Here is a 23,922-nt window from a genome sequence, read left to right as displayed (position 1 = left end):
GGGACTTGGGGACTGGAAGAAAGAGACTCGGGGGGGTAAGGCCTCACAGCCCGAAAATTAGGGGGCTGCCCCGAGCAGGATACCGATGTTATGCATGTGGAGAGATAGGGCATATACCTGCCCAATGCCCAAACCTAGAGGAGCCCATGCAATGCGACCTGGGAAATCTGGGAGAGCCATGTGACCTGATAAATCTAGTAGGGGTAGCGATGGTCCCTCATAGATATACTAGGTCAGTTAAAATGAATGGCATAAAGACCACCGCATTAGTAGACTCAGGAAGTGCAGTCACGCTGGTCTCGGGGAAGCTGGTCGGGTATGATCAACTATCCCGGGCCAAGCGCACAGGGATATCCTGTGTCCATGGGGACGTCAATTACTACCCGACCATCCCAGTAAAAATGGAGGTCCTGGGCAACCCCACTAAGGTGATGGTGGGGGTGGTCCCAAAACTCCCCTACCCAGTCCTCATAGGATGAGACTTCCCAGGGTTTGGCAGTCTGCTTCCTGGAGGAGAGTCAGAAGGTGGTAACGACCCAGAGAGCAATGGGATGGCCTCGATAGTTAGTGATCCCCCGGCCTTCCATGAGTTTGCCCAGGATTTATTCTCGCCCCCTGGGAAACCCAGGAAGACTCGGCGAGAAAGGAGGGCAGATAAAAGGAGAGGAACAAGAATCCTGACCCAGAACCAGAAGCCTATACAGGGTAGTCCGTATCCAAGAGCAGGTCGTGGAACAACTCCTAGTACCACAGAAACATCAGAGGGGAGTGATGGAGCTAGCCCACAGCCATTTGTTTGGGGGCCATCTGGGAATAGATAAAACCCTGGATCGAATTCTGCAGAGGTTTTTTTGGCCTGGAATATATGCGGCGGTCCGAAGATATTGTGCCTCCTGTCCGGAATGCCAATTACATGGGCCCCGACCATGCCTAAGGGAACCTTTGGTACCTCTGCTGATTATTGACGTCCCCTTTGAGCGAATAGCTATGGACCTAGTAGGGCCGCTAGAAAAAATCAGCCCGAGGCCATCAGCACATACTGGTGGTGATAGACTATGCCACCCGGTACCCCGAGGTCGTTCCCCTACGGAACACTACGTCCAAGATCATAGCTAAAGAAGTAATCCAGATTTTTGCTAGAGTGGGAATACTTAAAGAGATTCTGACGGACCAAGGGACGGACCCTTTATGTCTAAATTAATGAAGGACCTATGTGCCATGCTCCACATACAGACCCTAAGGACATCAGTCTATCATCCACAGACAGATAGCCTTGTCGAACGTTTTAATAGAACATTGAAGAACATGATACGAAAGATGGTGAGCCGGGATGGGAAAAACTGGGACACCCTGTTGCCGTACCTAATGTTTGCGATAAGGGAGGTACCACAAACTTCAACTGGGTCTCCCCATTTGAACTGTTATATGGTCGCCACCCCCGTGGCATACTGGACATTGCCAAAGAAAGTTGGGAAGAACAGCCGAATCCAGGGAAAAACCTCATCGAGCATGTGTTGCAGATGAAAGACAGGATAGCCCAAGTCACCCCCATAGTGCGGGAACACATGGAAAGGGCACAAGAGGCCCAACAAACATACTACAACCGCCAAGCGACGATCCGAAAATTCCAGGTGGGAGATCGGGTAATGGTGCTTGTACCCACAGCGGAGAGCAAGCTCCTGGCCAGATTGCAGGGGCCATATGAGATAATAGAAGCCATTGGAGAAGTCGATTACAAGGTCCGACAGCCTGGACGCCGAAAGTTGGAGCAAATCTATCATGTAACCCTGTTGAAACCTTGGCAAGACAGAGAAGCTCATGTGGTCACTCTAGGGTCACCTCCTTCCAAGAGCAACCCACCTGGCCAAGTGAGAATATCTCCAGAATTGACCCCTGACCAACGATCTGAGGTGATCACCATGATCAAGCGCAACCGGAACGTATTCTCGGAAAAGCCAGGCAGGACTACGGAGGTTCACCATCACATCCTCAAAGAGCTTGGAGTGAAGGTGAATGTCAAGCCATACTGGGTCCCGGAGGCGAAAAGAGAAGAGATCAAAACAGAAGTCAGGAAAATGTTGAAGTTAGGAGTTATTGAAGAGTCACATAGCCAATGGTCAAGCCCAGTGGTCCTTGTACCTAAACCGGACGGCAGTACGAGATTCTGCAATGACTTCCGGAAACTGAATGAGGTGTCCCAATTTGATGCGTACCCTATACCCCGGATAGATGAGTTAATTGACCGACTGGGGAAAGCACGATTTCTGTCCACCCTTGACCTGACTAAGGGTTATTGGCAAATTCCCTTGGCCAAGGCCGACAAAGAGAAGACAGCCTTCGCAACACCAGAGGGACTGTATCAATACACAGTCCTCCCTTTTGGTTTACATGGGGCTCCTGCAACCTTCCAACGGCTCATGGACAAACTATTGCGTTCACATGGCAAGTATGCAGCCGCCTATCTTGATGATGTCATCATACATAGTCCAGATTGGGAGACGCACTTGGGAAAGGTGGAAGCAGTCCTCGACACCTTGAGGAAGGCGGGGCTGACTGCAAATCCATCCAAATGTGCAATTGGGCTAGCAGAAGCCAAGTACCTGGGGTATATAGTGGGGAGAGGCATGGTGAAGCCCCAACTCAACAAGTTAGAGGCAATTCAGAATTGGCCCCGACCAGTCCGGAAGAAACAAGTCAGAGCATTCCTGGGGCTGGTTGGGTACTACAGGCGGTTCATCCCCCACTTCTCCACCAGGCATGCCCGCTAACAGACCTAACGAAAGCCCGTGGTCCGGACATAGTAAGATGGTCTAGCGCGGCTGAGGAGGCTTTTGCAGATCTGCGGACCGCACTCTGCACCGACCCAGTGCTGGTATCTCCAGCCTGGGAGAAAGAGTTTATTCTGCAAACGGATGCCTCTGAGGTTGGATTGGGAGTGGTTCTTTCCCAAATGGTTGGAGCAGAAGAACACCCAGTCCTGTTCCTGAGTAGGAAACTCCTGCCCAGGGAACGTAAATATGCCATAGTAGAGAAGGAATGCCTGGCCATGAAGTGGGCCGTAGAAAGCCTTCGCTACTACTTACTCGGACGGAGGTTTACCCTTGTCACGGACCATGCCCCTCTGAAGTGGATGCACCAAAACAAAGAGAAAAATGCGAGAGTGACAAGGTGGTTCCTGTCGCTACAGCCCTTCCACTTCAGAGTACAACATAGGTCCGGAATAAAGCATGGCAACGCGGATGGCCTTTCAAGGGTGCAATGTTTGCCGACCCAAGTAGCCCAACCCTGTAGTGTTGAGCGGGGGGGGGGGGGCATATGTGATAAACTCAGGACAGATAGCTGCAAGGGAGGGCTAGGAATCAGTAACAGAAGGTTAAAAGGCCCTCCTCCTTATCAACTGAGAGGCAACCACAGGTCAATCAGGTTCAGCTGGGAAAGGTTACCAAGGTAGTAAATTAGAATCAGCTGAGGGGGGAGCTACCTGAGGTTAATTGGGACCAGCTGATTCCAACTTGGGGCTGCCTGAGACCTTTTTAAACCCTTTCCTGTGGAAGGAAGGGGAGGAGAGTAGAGAGAGAAGACGCCCTGCTGCCAGGAGTGCAGGAGCAGAAAAACAGCGAGACCCTCCAGGAGGAGAGGCCGTACTTTCTCCCACAAGGGGGGTAAGAATTCACTAACCAGGACTAGTGGAGATACAGGGAGCAAATTTCCCTTGTGTCCCAAGGGGGAGCGCATTACCTGAGCCTCTCTCACCTGGGCTGAAAGCAGCAGAGACTGGGGAGACTGAGGAGGTGCCTTTCCACAATACCTAGAGAAAAATGGAAAAGGAATGCAAACAAAAGCATGCTAATAAAAAAGAACTGACTGTTGTCTTGTAAAATACATATTCCTTCTGAAGACTCACCTATATCCCAGTGCCTACAAGTAACAATAATGGCATGATCATAGATTAATTTCAGCTGAGATAGAAGAAGCCTGATCTGACAGTTTAAAGGGGCCTTTAAATTGGTGTAAATTATATTTTTACTGGCTTTAAGGCACCTGTATATTGCTAAGGCAGTGTAAAGCAGACTTAGTGTAAATGAAAATTAGGTCCAAAATGTGCAGACAATCTCAAATTACCCTACAACCCAACTATTATAGCTACTAACAGATATCAGAGTTGAGGTGGGTTTTCAGGTGGGATTTGTATTTGAAATATCCTTTATGACTTTTCTTTGCACATAGAACACACATAAATAAAATGCATATATATTTATAACATTAAAAAAGATGTGACCACCTATGGGTTTGTTGTTCCTTTTCCCCTACTCTCCATGTCTCTGTATGTTTCTCTAGCAATGCAAAGGGACCCTAAATTTGGTGTAAATTATATTATACAGAAAAAATATATATTTACTTTAAGGCCCGTTCACACCATCTGAGTTGTGTTGTGTATTGAAGTCTTAATGTAAATAAGAATCAGGCCCTTAATCTTTTGAGGGACCCTTCTTGCGTCAGCATCCACTGATATGGACCCTTGTGCCCATGACTAATCTCACTGAAGACAAAGTTGGTGGGAACCCACGTGGGCATAGCAGTCAACGCCAATGGATACCCATGTAGGTTCAGGGCCTTAGAATGTGAATTATTTGGGGCAAGCGCTGTGCCCTTATCTATGTTTCTCCCATTGCTAGCAGCACTATAAACAAATAATATGTTCTAAAATCTCATCTTCACTAAACAAAACCAAACTTCACATTTGTGGTAGACCATCAATCGAACAAATGAAAACAAATCATGTTTGTTTGTTAAGTTTCCTTTGGTGTTTGGAATGAAATAGTTGTTTTTTGTATTTGGATTTGTTAGTAGTATCCAGAACCTGGGCACTGGAAAGAACTTTAAATGGCCTAACTGCTAAGCCAGTTCCAGCTGATGGTGTTTCTTTTGGTCCTTGGGACGGCGAAATCTGGAACCTTAACTTGATTGTGGTTATACTGATAGATAGATATTTTTGTTGTTATTTTCCTTTGGCTGATGTAAATACCTCTATGTCATTAGGTAGCTTTATGTCAATAAATAAAACGGTAAATATTGAATAGATTATAAAGAAGTTCATTTTTCCTTTCTCGATGAACCTTTAAAGATGTTTCTTTAGCTTCTTGCCAAATAAAACACATTTGGCTAGACGTTTAGTATTCATTCCAAAGGCACTATCCCTTTGGTTCTAAATTCAGTGACAAAGAAAGGAGGTTCCTACACCTGTCTAAATCTGGAAATTTAATATAATCATACTTCAAAGTACCCTAGTTTTCTCAAATTATGTTTATATCCATCTCTGGGCCTCAGATTTGTTGCAGATATCTCTGATGTTAATTCGTTAGTGATCTCTTGCAAGGTATTCAGTTTAGAAATTAATGGGAATAGCAGCTATGTTGTAATAGGCCTAGACAACAAAAGAAACCCAAAGCACAACAGTAAATAATCAGTCTGGAGCAAATTAAAGATTAAATTCTGCTGCCAATTCCTGGGTGTACTAGGTGGGAAGAATGTGTGGGAAACCTGTCTTTCCTGCTAGTCTACTCAGGGCTTGATTCTGAGAGGTACTGGGCTCCCTCACCTACTAGTGAAGCCCATGGGAAGTGAAGGTGCTCATCACCTTGTAAGATCTATCCCATGTACAGGAGCCAAGCAGAATGGTGACCAGCATGCTCTGTTCAGTGTTAAGGCATGGCTACCCTTGCGAGTTAGAGCGCATTAAAGCAGCCCCGGGCCCCCTTACTCACGACCCATCCACACTGGTAGGGCACTTAGAGCGCCTGGACTCTGCAGCTGGAGCACTCTTGGTAATCCATCTCCATGAGCAGCGTAAAGCTTGGTGCACCTAGACTGAAACTCCCTGGCGTCAGGGTGAACGGAGTGTTGCACTACTGCGCTCTGATCTGCCTCCGGAAACATCCCATAATTCCCTTAAGACAAGTGGCCACACTTGTCATTGTTTTGAAATCACTGCAGGAATGGTATATCCCCTTTCAAAGCTCCGTTTCTGACAGCCAGCATGTTTATCTGCTCTGAGACAAAGTAAACCATTACTGTGGAATGCTGTGTGTGTATGAGAGAGAGAGAGAGAGAGGTGGGGGGAGGGGGGCTCTGCTGCTGTCTGAACTTACAAGACAGCATGCTGATGTGCTCTCAGCCCCCCCAAAACCCACTCTCACTCCCCCCACATACACTCAACACACTCCACCCCACCCACCACATTTGAAAAGCACGTTGCAGTCACTTGCATGCTGGGATAGCTACCACAATGCACTGCTGTCTGTGGCTGATGCAAGAGCGGTTAGTGTGGTCACGCCAGTGCTCTTAAATCTGACAGTGTGGAGACACTGCAGTGCTTTCCCTACTGTGCTCTCTGAGGGCTGGTTTAACTCACAGAACTCTACATCTGTAAGTGTAGCCATACCCTTAGTTAATAAATCAGACTTAGCTTGCTTGGTGGCTGTTCTTGGCCACAAGAGGGCATGGACAGATTTTTTTTCCCCTTAAATATCTTAACATGGATGTTTCACACTGCTGGAAATGGCTAAAAGTTCTGGATTTGGGAATATGTCATCTGTTGCTTGCTTTCAAAACTTTTTGAAATGCTAAGTGCATTTTCTGTGTGGCTTTCTCACCTGCAATGCAAGTGGATTTTCTACCAGGAAGTGCCTCCAAAATTGTTGAGGTTCAGAGCTCCAAACCTCACAGAGTGCATGTGCAGCAGGGGGCCCAAATAGGAATGTGTCTCACCAAAGAGCTGTGCAACAGAGAGATGGAGATCCTAGTTCTCTGGGGTTTTGTGCTGTGCATCTGCTCCAATGAAATCAATGGGAGTTTTGCCGTTGATTTCAGTGGGGCCAGAATTTCACCCCATGTGAAAAACTATAAAATCCTTCCTCTGAGAAGAAGATGCAGCAGTACCTTCACTAGTACATTTTTTGAAAGGGAAACATTTTCCCCCTTCTTAGTATGTAGTAGTCTTAGAAATGTACAAATCAAAGCTGGTTTACACTGATCAAACTTCTACTGTTCCATCAATATTACTGTATCTTTCCTTCTGGGCAGTGGCGTTTTTATAGGCTGATCAAAAACTATCCAATATTACTTGGAGCCATTGAAATAAATGCCAGAATTACATAGAAAGTAATCTGAGAATTAGATCTATTTTTGTTAGTTGAAATGATCTTGACTTGTTTGTGTTGTACCTGATGCCCAGTAAGTTGATAGCCCCAGTACAAATGGAAGGATATCCGGTTTGAAGTTCTTAAATATCTGTTAAAAGTGGTGAACGGTCCAAGCACATTAAAATTCCATGTTCCCCCTACAAGTGTTTGCTGCAGATGACCCCCACTGATCTTAAATATATTTCTGTATCTGTAACTGAATAGAGGTTTTCTGTACAGCATGTTCTAATGGTACTCTGGCCTTTAGCCAACAAGGCACTGAATAAGGCTATTTTTAAAATACAGAAACTGGGAACAGCTGCAGCAATCAAATTTGATAAAAACAGAGAGGAACTTTGCTTTTTTAACAGTTTGTCCAAGTTTAGACTCCTTTCATAGAATGGCTTTTGTTCTGTTGGGTGAAGGGGATACAAGAGTAACACAGAGAAATTCTCTTAAACAAATAACTTTTTTAAGTATACAGATTAAAATAATAGGGTGAGCTGGGGGGTTTGTTTGTTTTTGTTTTTTGCTGCACTGATATGTTCAATGCCATTGTACCTCAAACTATTTAAAGAATAAATCTCTAAAAAGAATATACTTTGTCTGCCAAGCTTTACCATGAAAGTCTTTTCCATAATGATCTCCCGAACCAGAAGATGGCATCTCTTGTTTCAAAATATTAGAAATGTGAATTGCTGGTATTTGTTCTGAATGTCCTATCTGCAGTGACTGAGGATATGTGCGATTTAATTTGAATCCTCCATTTTTTTCTCCTTTAATATTAATCAAGAACTTATCTGTTAAGCAAAAAAAAAAAAAAAAAGTAACGTAAGAAAAAAATGTTATAAACACCTTTTTGTGCACATTAAACTGATTCACAAAATAGTTAATTATAAGGCTGTATTCTTCCTTTTTTCACCACCTAGTTCTTAGGAAATCTGTCACGCTGCCTGATTGGTAAGAGTCAGGAAGTGATTATGTACAGAAAGTCCAATATACAATTGTAGGCTGATCTGTTACGTAATTTCATCCGAGGAATGAATCTCTGTGTTAAACTGATGCAAGACAAAAAATATTGAGTCGAATCCTCGGCTCATTGAAATAAATGTAAGTTTTGCCATTAACTGCAGTGGCGCCAGGATTTCACTCATTATATTCCTTTTAAGTATATACAAATTACATTAATTTTAAAATCCTATCCCAATAAAACTATTTTTAGGTCAACACCAATTCACAATGGTAAGTCCAAAATATATTATTTCTTTGCCTCTTCCTTTGGTTTCTCTTGGGGTGTTTATGTGTATAAACATTTGTAGACTAGTATGAGGCACTCACAAGGACTAATATATATATATTATAGTCCGTGTGTGTGTGTCTATATATATATGTATAGGATTGTATACTATTACAGAAAATCTTGGACAAAAAAATGGGTTTACGACCCAAAGTTGGAGTAATAATATTTCCTTTTCCCAACTCTTTGTCTATCTTGTCTGTTTAGATTATGAACTCCTGGAGGCATGGGCTGTCTCTTTGTGTCTGTACAAGCACTAGAATAACTGAGCCCTCATCTAAGTTGGGCCTGTAGGTGCAGCTTACTATAAATAATTATAAATGCTGGGTATATCTGTCTAGTAGCTGCTGTTGGCTTTTTTTTTTAAATCAGAAAGCACAGTTTACAATGATTTCGGTGATTTATTTTAACATACACCAAGCAATCCAGTAACTGATCATCTTAAATCATACATACCCTGTGACATCAAACATATCTTTAGCACTTTATACAACATATCTTTAGCATTTTTCTGTCTCTCTGTATGAAAGTGTCCCCACATTCCTGCATAATGGAAAATTGTACTTTTAATACATGCACTGTTCTGAGCAGATACTAGAGACTCATGTCATGTGGAGCGTTAAACTCAGCAGGTTTTCAAGGATCTCTGGCAAGTCACCTGTTTTCAACTTCTTATTCTATATTTTAACTTTGGAACCAAAAAATATCCAGCATGATGATCACTAGGGTTTAATTAAATTTAGTCAGCCCTGTAGTCCCTTCTTTCCAAAGACAAACTGCCACCAGAGACAGATTTACCACTGACCAACAGTGTTTTTATGCACATCTGCCTGAGTAAGTGCAGTAACCCCAAATATAATAGAGTCTTTCAATCTCTTGCCAGGACTGCAATATTTATATATTATGAAGACAAATTGGATATCAAACACAGTTCCATTAGAGAGGGAAAGTTCTCTGTGTAAATCACTTTTTCTAATCACACTGTGGACCTCCCCAACCCCATCCCCATTTGCTTTCCTTGCTTTAAATCCATAGATGAATTTCAAATGTATTATTCTACTGTATATTCACTTTGAATATTGAAATATTTAGTTAAGGGAGAATATAAACTTCTTGTTAAATAGTGTTAAGGTCTTCAGGTATGTATCTTCTGAGGCTGAGGACTCGTCCAGACTAGGGGAGGAAAATCGATCTTAGATACGCAACTTCAACTACGTGAATAACGTAGCTGAAGTCAAATATCTAAGATCAAATTAGTCACCCATCCAGACGGCGCGGGATTGATGTCCATGGCTCTCCATGTCGATTCCGGAACTCTGTTCGGGTTGATGGAGTTCTGGAATCGATGTAAGCGCGCTCGGGGATTGATATATCGCGTCTAGACTAGACGCGATATATCGATCCCCGAGCAATCGATTTTAACCCGCCAATACGGCGGGGTAGTCTGGACGTGGGCTGAGAAGTACCATAAAGGGCTCATATTCATATACGTCATTTTGTCTATCACTAGAGCGGATTTTTATTTGGGCTTCTTTCCCCTCTCCTGTTTCCCCCACCTGATCATAAGAAGTGGGCTGGCAATCTCTTGAGTGATTTTATTCCCTATCAGGAATGAGTGCAAGGGGTCAGAAGTCCCTCTGCATACTATTCAGAATCTGCTGACATTAGCACTCCCTCATGAGAGCTGGCTTTGTTTCCCGATAGTGCTAATACGAGGAGCACGTGAAGTAGTTTGGTTTATGGAAAAGGGCAGGAGAGGCATGATGCTATGAAAACATTCCCACACAAAATATCGGCTCATTGATATCGAAAACAAGTGGGAACCTTCAGTTCTTCCACAAAGCTTAAAGTAGAACAAACTTACTCAAGAACCCAAAGGTAGCAGTTAAAAAACACTCTTCTCACACACTGATGCTGAAATACTTTCTAGGCCAGATTTGCTATAAGAGTTCAGTTCCCATTTAAGCACCGAAATGAAGTGTCCAGAATTTCAAACGTTTTCAGTGCCTGGCAGTTCTTGATGAACTCAGTGGGAACTTTTGGGTGCTGAGCACTTTTGCAAATCTGATCTTCAACCTCTTAGCATTAATTAAAACCTGCTATAGTGAATGACGGATGCACCTAAAGTGAAAAAAATTTTGTGCTAATGTATTGTGCATTTCTGATTGTCATTTCTGCAGTTACAAAATATATATAATGCAGCAGCAATACAATATACCTGAAAATATTTGTTGTATTATTTATTTGAGTGCTATCAATGTGCATGCAGCAGTACATAACTTAAAGGTTAATGTGGCCGCTGTCCCAAAAAGATTACGCTCTAAATTAGAGTAACATTACAGTTCAGTCACATAATGTAGCAAACAGCTACATTATAATCTATGCTCAAAATGATGGAGGGTTTTTTTCTTTGATAAAGAGTAAACATTTATTTCTTTGGAGTAATATTCAGAATCTTTGCAGAAGTAGGGCATGCAGCATTTTAAAACCTCAAAACGTGTCTCTTTAAAAGGAAATTATGCCCCCTGTTGGCCTTGTTGTTGTGGCTACCACCTTTGCTTTGACAAAGCAACTTTAGTAGTCATGCATCATCGGCAAATCAATATGTGACATGCTTTTCACTTCCCTTTGAGGCCCCATAAATGCTATGAGGTGGTTCAACTGCCTCACTTGGTATAAGCAATTTCCATAGGTGTTCGTTTCATGGATGATGTTCTAATGACAATATCAATATTTTTATATATCAAACCAAAAGTTTCTCAATTAGTGTCATCCATTCATTGACATTTGGACCTTTTGTCCTCAAGGGGAGTATTCCATAGCCATGTAATATCCTTCAGACATGAGGCCTAAACGTTCACTCCATTTTCAGTTCTTTCTCAAGCTAAGCTGTCATCAAAGTCAGTTTACCAGAAATATATTGAAATGTATGTAACCATACAGCTCCCTACTGGTCAAATGTATGAGACAGGGTCAAGAGCATAAATTAAGCCTTCCAAAATCAATTATATGTTATGTTCACTAAGCTGGCTTTAGTTCCGGTTGTTTCTGAAGCTGGACTATGATTTACTTAAGCTTTCTATTAAAAATTCTCATGTTTGGCCTAAGCTCACACCACTTGGCGATGTGCCATCACAAATGTGACGGTTTTGACGAGACCTCACTTTTTGTAGGGTAGAAGTGTGTTGTGGGACTCTAACTTACTGTGTATGCATTTGAATTGTTCTCATCTCTTCAAATGTTTAACATCCCACTGTGTTTGGAGATATGCAGTGTGGATCAAAGAGCAGGAATTGGCCTTTAGTTACCTGCTGTCAGCAGGCACTAAGTTTACAGCAACAAAAGTGACACATCAAATTTAAGGGTATGTCTACATCTACAATTTTGCAGCGCTGGTTGTTACAGCTGTATTAGTACAGCTGTATAGGGCCAGCGCTGCAGAGTGGCCACACTTACAGCAACCAGCGCTGCAAGTGGTGTTAGATGTGGCCACACTGCAGCGCTGTTGGGCGGCTTCAAGGGGGGTTCGGGGAACGCGAGAGCAAACCGGGGAAGGAGACCTGCTTCCCCGCGGTTTGCTCTCGCGTTCCCCGAACCCCCCTGCAAACCGCAGGGAAGGAGACTTGCTTGCTCGGGGATTCGGGGAACGCGAGAGCAAACCGCAGGGAAGGAGACCTGCTTGCACGGGGGTTCGGGGAACGCGAGAGCAAACCGGGAAAGGAGACCAGCTTCGCCGCGGTTTGCTCTCGTGTTCCCCGAACCCCCCTGCAAACCGCAGGGAAGGAGACCTGCTTGCACAGAGGTTCGGGGAACGCGAGAGCAAAGCGGGGAAGTAGACCAGCTTCGCCGCGGTTTGCTCTCGTGTTCCCCGAACCCCCCTGCAAACCGCAGGGAAGGAGACCTGCTTGCATGGAGGTTCGGGGAACGCGAGAGCAAACTGGGGAAGGAGACCTGCTTCGCCGCGGTTTGCTCTCGCGTTCCCCGAACCCCCCTGCAAACCGCAGGGAAGGAGACCTGCTTGCACGGGGGTTCGGGGAACGCGAGAGCAAACCGGGAAAGGAGACCAGCTTCGCCGCGGTTTGCTCTCGTGTTCCCCGAACCCCCCTGCAAACCGGGGAAGGAGACCTGCTTGATTACCAGACGCTTCCTCAGGTATGCTGGGATACCTGCTTATTCCACGGAGGTCAAGAAAAGCACTGGTAAGTGTCTACACTTGATTACCAGCGCTGGATCACCAGCGCTGGATCCTCTACACCCGAGACAAAACGGGAGTACGGCCAGTGCTGCAAACAGGGAGTTGCAGCGCTGGTGATGCCCTGCAGATGTGTACACCTCCTAAGTTGCAGCACTGTAACCCCCTCACCAGCGCTGCAACTTTGTGATGTAGACAAGCCCTAAGTCTCTGAAAACATCACTATACTGAATCCTTGCATATGTTGCATGAGCTGTCAGTAATAAAAATCTGTTCTTAATTATTCTTCCATTTAATTTTTTTTTTTTTTTACTGCGTGGATGAGAATTTGATGTTTGCTTTGGCCAGAAATGTTTTAACAATTTAATAGTCTATAAAATTCTGTTTACTTTTACAATCGAAGAAGTTGGGCAACTGAGTAAGATTTTTCTTTTTTAAAACTGTGTGGAAATTGAGAAAAATATAATATGTTTAAGCTTAGAGTTCAAGCTGAAAATACATATGAGTAACTTCAGGGAATGTTGTCCTTTTAACACATCAATTGATAGAAAGCCAGAAATACAAAGTTATGTTTACACTTTTTTTAAAGAATGGAAAATATTGAAATGCAGAGTTAGGAGCTGTCAAAGACCTACATTCTTGTCCATTTTCCCTCCTAATGTTTTTTTTTTCTTTCCCATAACAATCGGAAACTGTATTCATTTTTGTTTAGTTTCCATTGTATGACATTGACTTCTCTCTCTCATTTTAGCACTGAGAAAAAGAAAATAGCAAGGAAATAAAGAAAGAGAGGAAAATAAGAATGAGGATGGTAGGCAGAAGCAAATTCTCTGGGTTTTAACAGAATAGTTAGAATCACACCCCAACTAGACTCCAACTCTTTATTAAATTTCTTCTTTAATACATAGATTTCAGTTAACTATTTTGATCCAAAGTCCCAATGAAGTCAATACAAAACTCCCTTTGAAAGTTTCGCTCAATCCCTTCGTTAAAAAAAAATAGCATGAAATCCCACCTACGGTGAAGGTTGAGCTGCACATGTTAATATTTTCTCCCTTTCTTTGTCAATGTCATGATGCTTGCCCCTGAGGTTTTAGCCTTCCTCTCTCTACTTCATTGGCTAGCATCTCTCTCAGAAACAAAGATATTAACAGCCACTCTATAAAGCAAGGGACATTTAAGCATAATCTACAACTGAAAGAAAATGTTTCTGTTCCTTGTCCATCTGTTCTTGGCAACATACATTTCACTGGAACTTGTAAAATGGTTCACACAAAACAAGCCTAGTTGGGTTCCAGAGAGGATTTAACTCACTTTGGTTGCCCTTCAAAATAGTCTGATATATTAATGGTTAGAGTCTCTTTTTGTCTTCTGAACTGAAGACTTTGAATTTATATTATACTTGTTCCTTGAAATCAAGGCAATTAGTATTTAACTTTACTTTTTGAATAATACTGTTTTAAATGATATTTTACAGTTTTTTATTACACAATATTTTGGCACTGAATTACATGAGAACAAAAATATTTACATTGTAAACAAGTGATCAAAATAAGAAATGCCAGATTAATGTCCATGATACTTTAATTACATCTCCGTGAGCATTCAACCTGTGCAATGAATGAGGCAAAAGTCCTGTGGAAAAAAATAGTGTGTGATCATGTAAATAAAGTCTGTATCAAAGTGCATAAGCACAAGGGGGCCAAATTAAAGTTGCCTAGACCACTTGAATGGAAGATTATAGGACAAAGAAAAGGCACTTTTCTAGCCCAAGGGCTTTCCGTTGCTAAATTTCAAAGACCTGCTACAAACAATGGAGGTATAAGTGTCTCAAAAAAAAAAGTTTGAAAGAGTCTTTTATGATGTAAAGTGTTAAGCAGTCTAAATATAGAGGTTGCTACCAGAACTGTATATACTTATTATTTGACTTTAGAGAAATTTTTGTCATGAAGTTTTGGAATGAGATGACAGTGAGTCCAGACATAGTAAGCCTGTAAGTTGATAACTGTAGAGTCAGTTTAGAAAATAATATTGCCATTACTTCTTTGCCAGTATGTTCCTACTACTTTTTATCTTTTCTCATGCTAGTAGTTCCTATTGCAGTCATTTTTGCTGGTGATTCCTAGCTCTTTTACCATTTCAGAATTAATTAGTAGTTGAAGTGTTGATGTCTTCCTAAAGGGAAGTGTGCTGAATTGTTTCAGATCTGAGTGATCACCTGATGGAAGTGGTTGGTCTGGAAGGAGCCATGGAGATGGGTCAGATATATACAGGACTGAAAAGTGCTGGTAGGCGGCTTGCACAGTGCTCATCTGTTGTCATCAGGTAAACTCTTCATTGTACCTTCTAGTTATAAAATTTTTTTTTGCTACATGTTGAAAAACAATCATTCATGAAAATATGTTGAAAGTAGGTATTTACTGAATTCATGTATTCAGATGGTTTTCTTTCATTAAAATACATGATAAAGTGAATAGGAAAATTCTTAACTTCAGTCTTCACGCCTTATAGTCATTTCTCACCTCACTGTGAGAAGAGGTTTTCTCTAGTGGTGAGAAAAGAGGACTGGGAGTTGATACTTCTTGGACATGTCATTTACATCTCTTTGACACATTTTAATCTCTTCATAAGATGGGTATCCTAATATATTTTTCACCTGGGAGTTATAAATTGCCATTAGTATTTGTAAAGCACTTTAAGGTTCTCAGGAGCAAAAAAACCTACATTTTATTGTTATTCTGTATATTGAGCACTGACAAGTCATGATGAACAAATGCATTGGTATGAGTTAGCCACAAAACAGGAGAACTGGCTAATTTGATTGTGCTGTATCATTTGGGCAACATTATCAAATTCCTAGGAGTGAATACAAAAGAATAGCACAAGCATGTGGGGACAAAATCATAAAGGCTAAGAAGCAAAATGAATTGCAACTAGCCAGAGACATAAAAGACAGTAAGAAGAGTTCCTATAAACACATTAGGAGCAAGAGAAAGACAAAGGAAAGTATAGGCCCTCTCCTTAGTGGGGAGAGTGAGCTAATAAGGGATTACATCAAGAAGGCTAAGGTGTTTAATGCCTATCTTGCTTCACTCTTCACAAAAAAGGTATAAATTGTGACCAGATATTCAATGCAATTAATATTAACAAGAAGAAGAAAGGAATGTAGGCCACAATAATGAGAGAACAGATTCAAGAATATTTAGATAAGTAAGGTACATTCAAGTTGGCATGGCCTGACAAAATTCACCCAAGGGTACATAAGGAGCTAGACATTAGCAGGTTTCAGAGTAGCTGCCATGTTAGTCTGTATCTGCAAAAAGAACAGGAGTGCTTGTGGCACCTTAGAGACTAAAAAATTTATTTGAGCATAAGCTTTCATGGGCTACAGCTCACTTCATCGGATGCATGCAGTGAAAAATACAGTAGGAAAATAGATTAGATAGATATACACACAGAGAACATGAAACAATGGGTGTTACCATACACACTCTAACGAGAATCAGAGGGGTAGCCGTGTTAGTCTGCATCTGTAAAAGCAGCAAAGAATCCTGTGGCACCTTATAGACTAACAGACGTTTTGGAGCATGAGCTTTCGTGGGTGAATACCCACTTCGTCAGATGCATGCATTCATCCATGAAAGCTTATGCTCCAAAACGTCTGTTAGTCTATAAGGTGCCACAGGATTCTTTGCTACTCTAACGAGAGTGTCAGTTAAGGTGAGCTATTACCAGCAGGAGAGAAAAAAACTTAGACTTTAGCAATTATCTGAGAGAACTTATAGAGGACAGGTGAGGTCTCAGAAGACTGGAGAAAGACAAACATAGTATTTATCTTTAAAAGGAGATACAAAAGGACCTGAGGAACTGTAGACTAGCCAGCCTAACTTCAAGACCTGGAAAGATAATGTGGCAAATTATTAAACCATCAATTTGTAAGACTTAGAGGATAATAGGGTCATAAGTCATATCCACTATAAGACAACCTAATTTTCCTTCTTTGACAGCATTTCTAGCCTATTGGACAGGATGTAGCTATACAGGTGATGTACCTTCATTTACTAAGGCATTTGACATAGTCCCACATGGCATACTTGTAACCAAACTTTGGAAATGTGGCCTAGGTGAAATTACTGTAAGATGGATGAAAAATGGGTAGAAAGACCAAACTCAAAGAGTAGTTATTAATGGTTCGCTGTCAAACTGGGGAAATGTATTTAGTGGGATCCTGCAGGGCTCTGTCCTGGGTCTGGTACTATTCAATATTTTCAATAATGACTTGGATAATAGAGTAGAGAGTCTGCTTATAAGAATTGCAGATGACTCCAAGCTGGGAGGGTCTGCTAGCACTTTGGAGGTAGAATTCAAAACAACCTGGAGAATTGATCTGAAATAAACAAGATGAAATTAAATAAAGATGTGCAACAGAAGTTGGTCCAATAAAAGATATTCCCTCACCCATCTTGTCACTCTAATGTAAAGTACAACGCTTAGGAAAATCAGATACACAACTACAAAATGGGGACTAACTGGCTTGGAAATAGTACTTCATAAAAAAAATCTGGGAGTTATAGTGGGTCACAAATTGAATAGTATCAGGCCCCTTCTTTTCGCACCTAGATCACATTTGGCCCAGGTCAGCTGTGTAAATGATCTGCCTCAAGCTGGACCTGAGCTCTGGGATCTGTGATGGGGAGGCGGGGGCAGTGGAGCTGCAAAAAGGGCGTATTAACAGGAGTGTTGTAGGTAAGGTTATGGCTACACAGCAGTTAAAGGCCATCAACTGTCCCGGGTCAGCTGACTTGGGCTTGCAGGGCTCGGGCTGCAGGGTTTTAAAATTACAGTGTAGATGTTTGGGTTCAGGCTGGAGCCTGGGATCCTTCCCTCTTACCCATATCCACGGGATCCCAGAGCTCAGGCTCCAGCCTGAGGGAGATCATCTACACTGCAATTTTACAAGTCTGTGAGCCTGAGTCAAGTGACATGGGCCACCCGTAGGTATTTAATTGCTGTGTAGACATACTCTAAGATATGGGTAATTGTCCCACTCTACTTGGCACTGGTGAGCCTCAGCTGGAATACTGCATCCAGTTCTAAACACCACACTTTAGGAATGATGTGGACAAATTGACGAGAGTGCAGCGAACAACAAAAATGATAGAAGGTTTAGAAAATCTGATCTAGGAGGAAAGGTTAAAAAAACTGGATGTGTTTAGTGATAAGAAAAGAAGACTGAAGGGGACCTGATGATATTCTTCAAATATGGTAAGAACTGTTCTAAAGAAGATGGTTATCAATTGTTCTCCATGTCTCCTAATGTAGGAAAAGAGGTAATAGTCTTAATCTTCCACATAGCAGGTTTAAATTGGAGATTAGGAAAATTTTTCTGACTATAAGGGTAGTTAAGCTTCTCGGCTATTTGAGCTAAGATCAAGTGTAGCAGAGGTGAAAACATTATCTAGAATTGGCTTCTGAGGAAGGTTGTGGAGTTCCCATCATTGAGGGATTTTACGAACCAGTTAGACAAACACTTGTCAGGGATGGTATGGGTTTACCTGGTCCTGCCTTCGTACAAGGTGCTGGGCTAGATGACCTCTCGAGGTCCCTTCCAACCCTACATTTTTATGATTCTGTGATTTACTGAGCTAAAAGTGAACACAGTTTTCATTGGTAAGACAAAGTGCTGAATAGAACCAGGAAAATCTCTATATTTCAAAAAAAGTTTTAAAAAATATTTTACAATTTTACAAAATTGTACAATTTTTCACCAGTGAAGCTTGCCTCATCCAACCTCACCTCATGTGTGAGAGAAAACCATTAAGAAACATTAAGAAAAGAAGGTTGGATTTTCCAAGGTACCTTAGGTGATTTTGAAAAACCTACCCACGGTGTTTAACTCATGATGGTGTAGGGTGCTCCTGATTTGGGGTAGCAAGTATTTAATCTCAGTTGATGCAGATGAGAAATGGGCTTGCCAACTCCCCTCCCTTTTTTGGATTGCCATGTGCCCAGGTGCACACCAAAGAAACAATTCCTATGCTCTGCAACAAGTCGGGACTCCAAATGTAACAGACTCTTACTCAGCTGTTCGGTGAGGCCTCTTGCAGATTCTCCCCTGCTTTTACCTGTCACATCCGGGCCACTGGCCATAAATTACAGCAGTTACTCCCTCAAAAGTGTAGGTACTTCTGAAGGTGAAAGCCTACTTTCTGATGAGGGTATTGCACTCACTGAAGTGCCTTCGAGTGACAAAATTTCCTTTGGCTTAAATGGATGCAGAATTAGATGTGCCCAGAGTTGTTATTTTAATTCCTGCCTTTACATTCCTGTAGGCTCATGTAATTATCTGATGTGCATCACTTCCAGTAGTGCTGAGTCTATAAAACTGTTATTCTGCAAATCATGTGAGAGCACTAAACATTCTAATTGTTTAATCCTTAAAGGCAAAGCCTCTGAACACAGTACTCCTTGGAATTTACTTTACTGCTATATGAGTATGAGCAGGGTACCCAGAGTAGATGCAAGCAAGAGAATATCCTCCCAGCGCTAATAAAAAAATTCCAGTATGTCTGAAAGAGTTTTCTTATTTGGTTCATAAACAGTAATTTTAAAATTGTTATGAGTAGCATGGACTTCTCTTTATTATTTGTACCCTGGTAGCACCGAAGCGCCCCTGTCCCATTGTGCTAGGCACTGTGCAGACATGTAACAAAAAGGCACTCCTTGCCCCAAAGAGCTTCATTATGTTCTTTGTAATAAAGTAGGTTTATACCTAAAGTTCATTCAGAAGTCAAGTTCCACTATCTGCACTCTTCTCTGTCATGAAGGATTAGCTGCATATTTTTAGCACATTGTGCCTCTTTGGTGTACTTTTGTTTTGCGTACTAAACGTACACATGGGGCTGTTCCTGAACTACAGTATATATGTTTGCACATAACATTACAGAAGAGTACCAAGCCTTAAAATAAGTGCATTACTTTTTTGAAGGGGCATTGGGTCATGTACCGGATCTGTGGTGGAATAACAGTGGAAGTTGCATGCACACTTGTGGGCAATAAATGTCCTGATGATTACACACACCTGTTCTGTCCTCATATATCTCTGTTCAAAATATAAGCTTGATGAATTTTGTCCAGCCACTCTTATTCATATAATTAAATATTTTACTTTAGAACCAGCAAGTCGCTGCCCATGCAGATTGATGGAGAACCCTGGATGCAGACCCCTTGTACAGTAAGTATGCTTTTATCAACATAGCCTAGAGAACTGGAAAAGAAATTTGAGGGGAAAATATTTTTTCTATGGTAAAAAATGGCAACCAGTTTTAATGATCAAACTTTCATTTCAGCTCTCCTTAAATGTTAGAAACTGCTCCTTTTCAATTAGAGACAACTGTAGCTATCAACATTGACTTAGCTTACGCTCCATAATTTCTGTACACCCACACAGATACGCAGCACGCCCACTCTCTCACGTGAACATAAAGAAACAAAACCTGTAATTTAATCATGTTATTTCTTCTACAGGTTGAGACGGAAAGAAAAGAAAGAGATTATTACATTTCTTATTTTAAATACTTGGGAGACTCTCAGATACTGTAGCGAGGGGAGGGCCATATAAATAGATGTTTGTGTGAGGACAGAACAATGCGGAATCTCATGAAATATGTCACAAAATCTTTTAGAGTGAAGAGGTACTGCATAACCTCTTGCAGCGATAAATCTGTGGTTATAGAGCAACAGGACCTGTGCTTTCCCAGTCACTGGACTTTCAGAACCCATGGAAGGATGTTGGCCATACCATTTTTACAATCACCCCAATGTCTGATCGATGGAGCATCTGACCCATGGTTACAGCCAAGAACATCACACACCGTAGTCCATTTTGTTGCCCAGTCAAACTACCCTTTAAAAGTGTCAGAGGGGTAGCCGTGTTAGTCTGGATCTGTAAAAGCAGCAAAGAATCCTGTGGCACCTTATAGACTAATAGACGTTTTGGAGCATGAGTTTTTGTGGGTGAATACCCACTTCCTCAGATGCATGTAGTGGAAATTTCCAGGGGCAGGTATATATATGCTAGCAAGCAAGCTAGAGATAACGAGGTCAGTTCAATCAGGGAGGATGAGGCCCTGTTCTAGCAGTTGAGGTGTGAAAACTAAGAGAGGAGAAACGGGTTCTGTAGTTGGCAAGCCATTCACAGTCTTTGTTCAATCCTGAGCTGATGGTGTCAAATTTGCAGATGAACTGAAGCTCTAATAATAACTCTAGCTCAGGAACCAATCCATGCAACAAACCTCGATGCCAACTCTGCCCACATATCTACACCAGCGACACCATCACAGGACCTAACCAGATCAGCCACACCATCACTGGTTCATTCACCTGCACATCCACCAATGTAATATACGCCATCGTATGCCAGCAATGCCCCTCTGCTATGTACATCGGCCAAACTGGACAGTCTCTACGGAAAAGGATAAATGGACACAAATCAGACATTAGGAATGGCAATATACAAAAACCTGTAGGAGAGCACTTCAGCCTCCCTGGCCACACTATAGCAGACCTTAAGGTGGCCATCCTGCAGCAAAAAAACTTCAGGACCAGACTTCAAAGAGAAACTGCTGAGCTTCAGTTCATCTGCAAATTTGACACCATCAGCTCAGGATTGAACAAAGACTGTGAATGGCTTGCCAACTACAGAACCAGTTTCTCCTCTCTTAGTTTTCACACCTCAACTGCTAGAACAGGGCCTCATCCTCCCTGATTGAACTGACCTCGTTATCTCTAGCTTGCTTGCTAGCATATATATACCTGCCCCTGGAAATTTCCACTACATGCATCTGAGGAAGTGGGTATTCACCCACGAAAGCTCATGCTCCAAAACGTCTATTAGTCTATAAGGTGCCATAGGATTCTCTGCTGCTTTTACCCTTTAAAAGTGATCATAAAATGCATGTGTTCCCTTTGTGCAGCCCCTTCCCAGATTTACTGTATCATTCCTAAAATAAACTGCTCCGTCCTCTATAACAAACACTTCATGGAACATGTTTATTTCCCTTTGTGGGCAGACTAATCCACAGACTTTAAATTTCATAAAGGCGAATAGCTGCAGAATCTCTATAAATTTAGTCACAGAAGAATGATTCTATTTGATTTTATTTTTTACATTTATATTATAAGAAATATTTCCCCTAGTTCTTCTGCTGAAAGAGTGCTGTTGCTCCCTGCATTCTCATAAATTTAGCCTGAACTGTTCTCTGTCTCTCCATGCACAAAAAATATTTGTGGCACTAAAAACAAAATTTACAACTCTTGTTAGACTTTCTCCTTGTCTTGGTTCTAAGTGGTCAGATATGTATCCAAGGCTAACATTAGAGGAAGGAGTTTTAGATATCTTTGTTTGATTTGAGATCATATTTCCAAGGGTCTGCTTCAAAAAGATTTTTTTCTGGAAATCAGAGAGCATCTGTTCATGGACTATGTAGCTTTCTCTGTTCAAGCACACACACACACACACACACACACACACACACACCACACACACACACACACACACACAAAGTGTTACTTACTGTGACTGTGTGAACAAACTGTTTGAGCCCCAGGATTGCAAACTTCAGAAAAAAATATCAAGAGACTAGTATAGAAATCATGAGTTTTTTGCCTGTAGTACAGACTTCAGTAAAGTTTACCTTGAGGTTGTCCCTCTGATTTTACCAAATGTAAATTATCGTTTCTTTTAAGATGAAGAGGAGTTCAATACAGACACACACGCACACACTCATTTCTTTTAAGATGAAGAGGAGTTCCTCTCTCTCTCACACACACACAGACACACACAGAGTGAATCCCATCTGTCTTCACATCTTTCCCTCTCCCTCCAGTGTTGACTGTGTTCTGGTTCAATGGTAATATGGCATCTAGTGCTTTTGAAAAATCACATCAGGCACATAGCTGTATCTTTAGGCACTTAAATACCTTTTAACTTTTGATCATAAGTGCCAAAGTCACTTTTTAAATCTGCTTTAGCCATCTGAATTACTTATGCCCAGATTTTTAAAAGTATTAAGGAGCCTTTGGAATTAGGCACCTAAATATCTTTTAAAATTTGGGCCCATGGTTTTTTGGTGAAATCTGACCCCCACCCCCCGAAGTCAATGAGAGTTTTGCCATTGATTTAAAGAGTGCCAGGATTTCACCCTATAGCTCTAATAACATAGAGAATATGAAAGCTAAAAATTATTATTTGTACTGTGATAGCACCCAGAGTTCCCAGTAAGTATGGGAGCCCCTTCGTGCTAGGCACTGTACGCATATATAAAAAAGACAGTTCCTGCTCTAAATATCTTACAATCTCAGGCCTCAATTCTGTTATGTCAGGCCTCAATTCTCTCATTATCTTGCACATAGCCAGGCTGCTATGCTTGTCTGGAAATCCACTGCAGGCTGCCCAAGAAGAACAAGCTGCAGAACTGGGGCTTAAATTTTTGTGAAGGAAAATTTATAACATTAGTGGTTACATTAAACATTTTTGATAATTAGCTGAAGAGGAAATCCTATCACAGCTCACCCACCCAAAATATAGTGACATGAAATATGTTTATGGTCTCACTTGATCTTCAAACTGGTCATTAATAGTAATGAATCTTCAAAGGCTCTCAAGTTAATTTGATACATTTCTGTCTTCGGGCACCAGAAAAATAATATTTCCATTTACCTACAACTTTCTTTAGCATTGTTTTGAAAAATCTCTAAGAATATTCTGTTTTAATTACAAAAAACTACGATTTCACTTCTTTCATCTGTTCTTGATTTGGTTAAGTACCAAGTCTGAATCTCAAGCAGGCAATATCACTAGATTAAAAATGGAAAAAAGAGACATTTATGGCAGATGCAAGAATAGTTCCTCTGTGAAGGAATGGAAGAAATGCTAGTCCACTGGCAGGGCCATTTTAGTGGATTGCAAGAAATTAAAAATCTCATTGGTATTTATCACAAAGCATGTTACATACCTTCTGTCTATTAGTGTTGATAAGGTTTATTTAACAATGGGAAATTTATTACAATGGCATGATTTTTTTTTCTCATGATAATAATTCATAATACATGGCACCAGAAAATTATACAGGTGCTTTGATCATTCCTGGAAAAGAGGTTTGAATATTTATGTTTGAATGAATTTATGTATGAATTTTTTTCCTGCCTTTTTCTTACTCTTTAAGAGTGTAATTGAACCATTTGCAGATAGC

The 23,922-nt window shown here is 41.5% G+C and overlaps 1 protein-coding gene across 6 annotated transcripts in view; it reads left to right on the top strand.

The window, feature by feature from the left end:
- Positions 1-23,922, top strand: part of DGKB (diacylglycerol kinase beta) — a 565,198-nt gene that overhangs the window by 528,509 nt on the left and 12,767 nt on the right. For all 6 annotated transcript variants that reach the window (XM_030550690.1, XM_030550689.1, XM_030550688.1 and 3 more), the window contains 2 exons: positions 14,875-14,995; positions 19,844-19,904. In XM_030550690.1, the coding sequence (XP_030406550.1) occupies positions 14,875-14,995; positions 19,844-19,904 (182 nt within the window). The remainder of the gene's footprint in view (positions 1-14,874; positions 14,996-19,843; positions 19,905-23,922) is intronic.

Source organism: Gopherus evgoodei, chromosome 2, assembly GCF_007399415.2.
Source record: "Gopherus evgoodei ecotype Sinaloan lineage chromosome 2, rGopEvg1_v1.p, whole genome shotgun sequence".
In the NCBI taxonomy this organism is placed as follows: Eukaryota; Metazoa; Chordata; order Testudines; family Testudinidae; genus Gopherus; species Gopherus evgoodei.
Note: the sequence above shows the minus strand (reverse complement) of the source record. Positions and strands in the feature narration are given on the sequence as shown.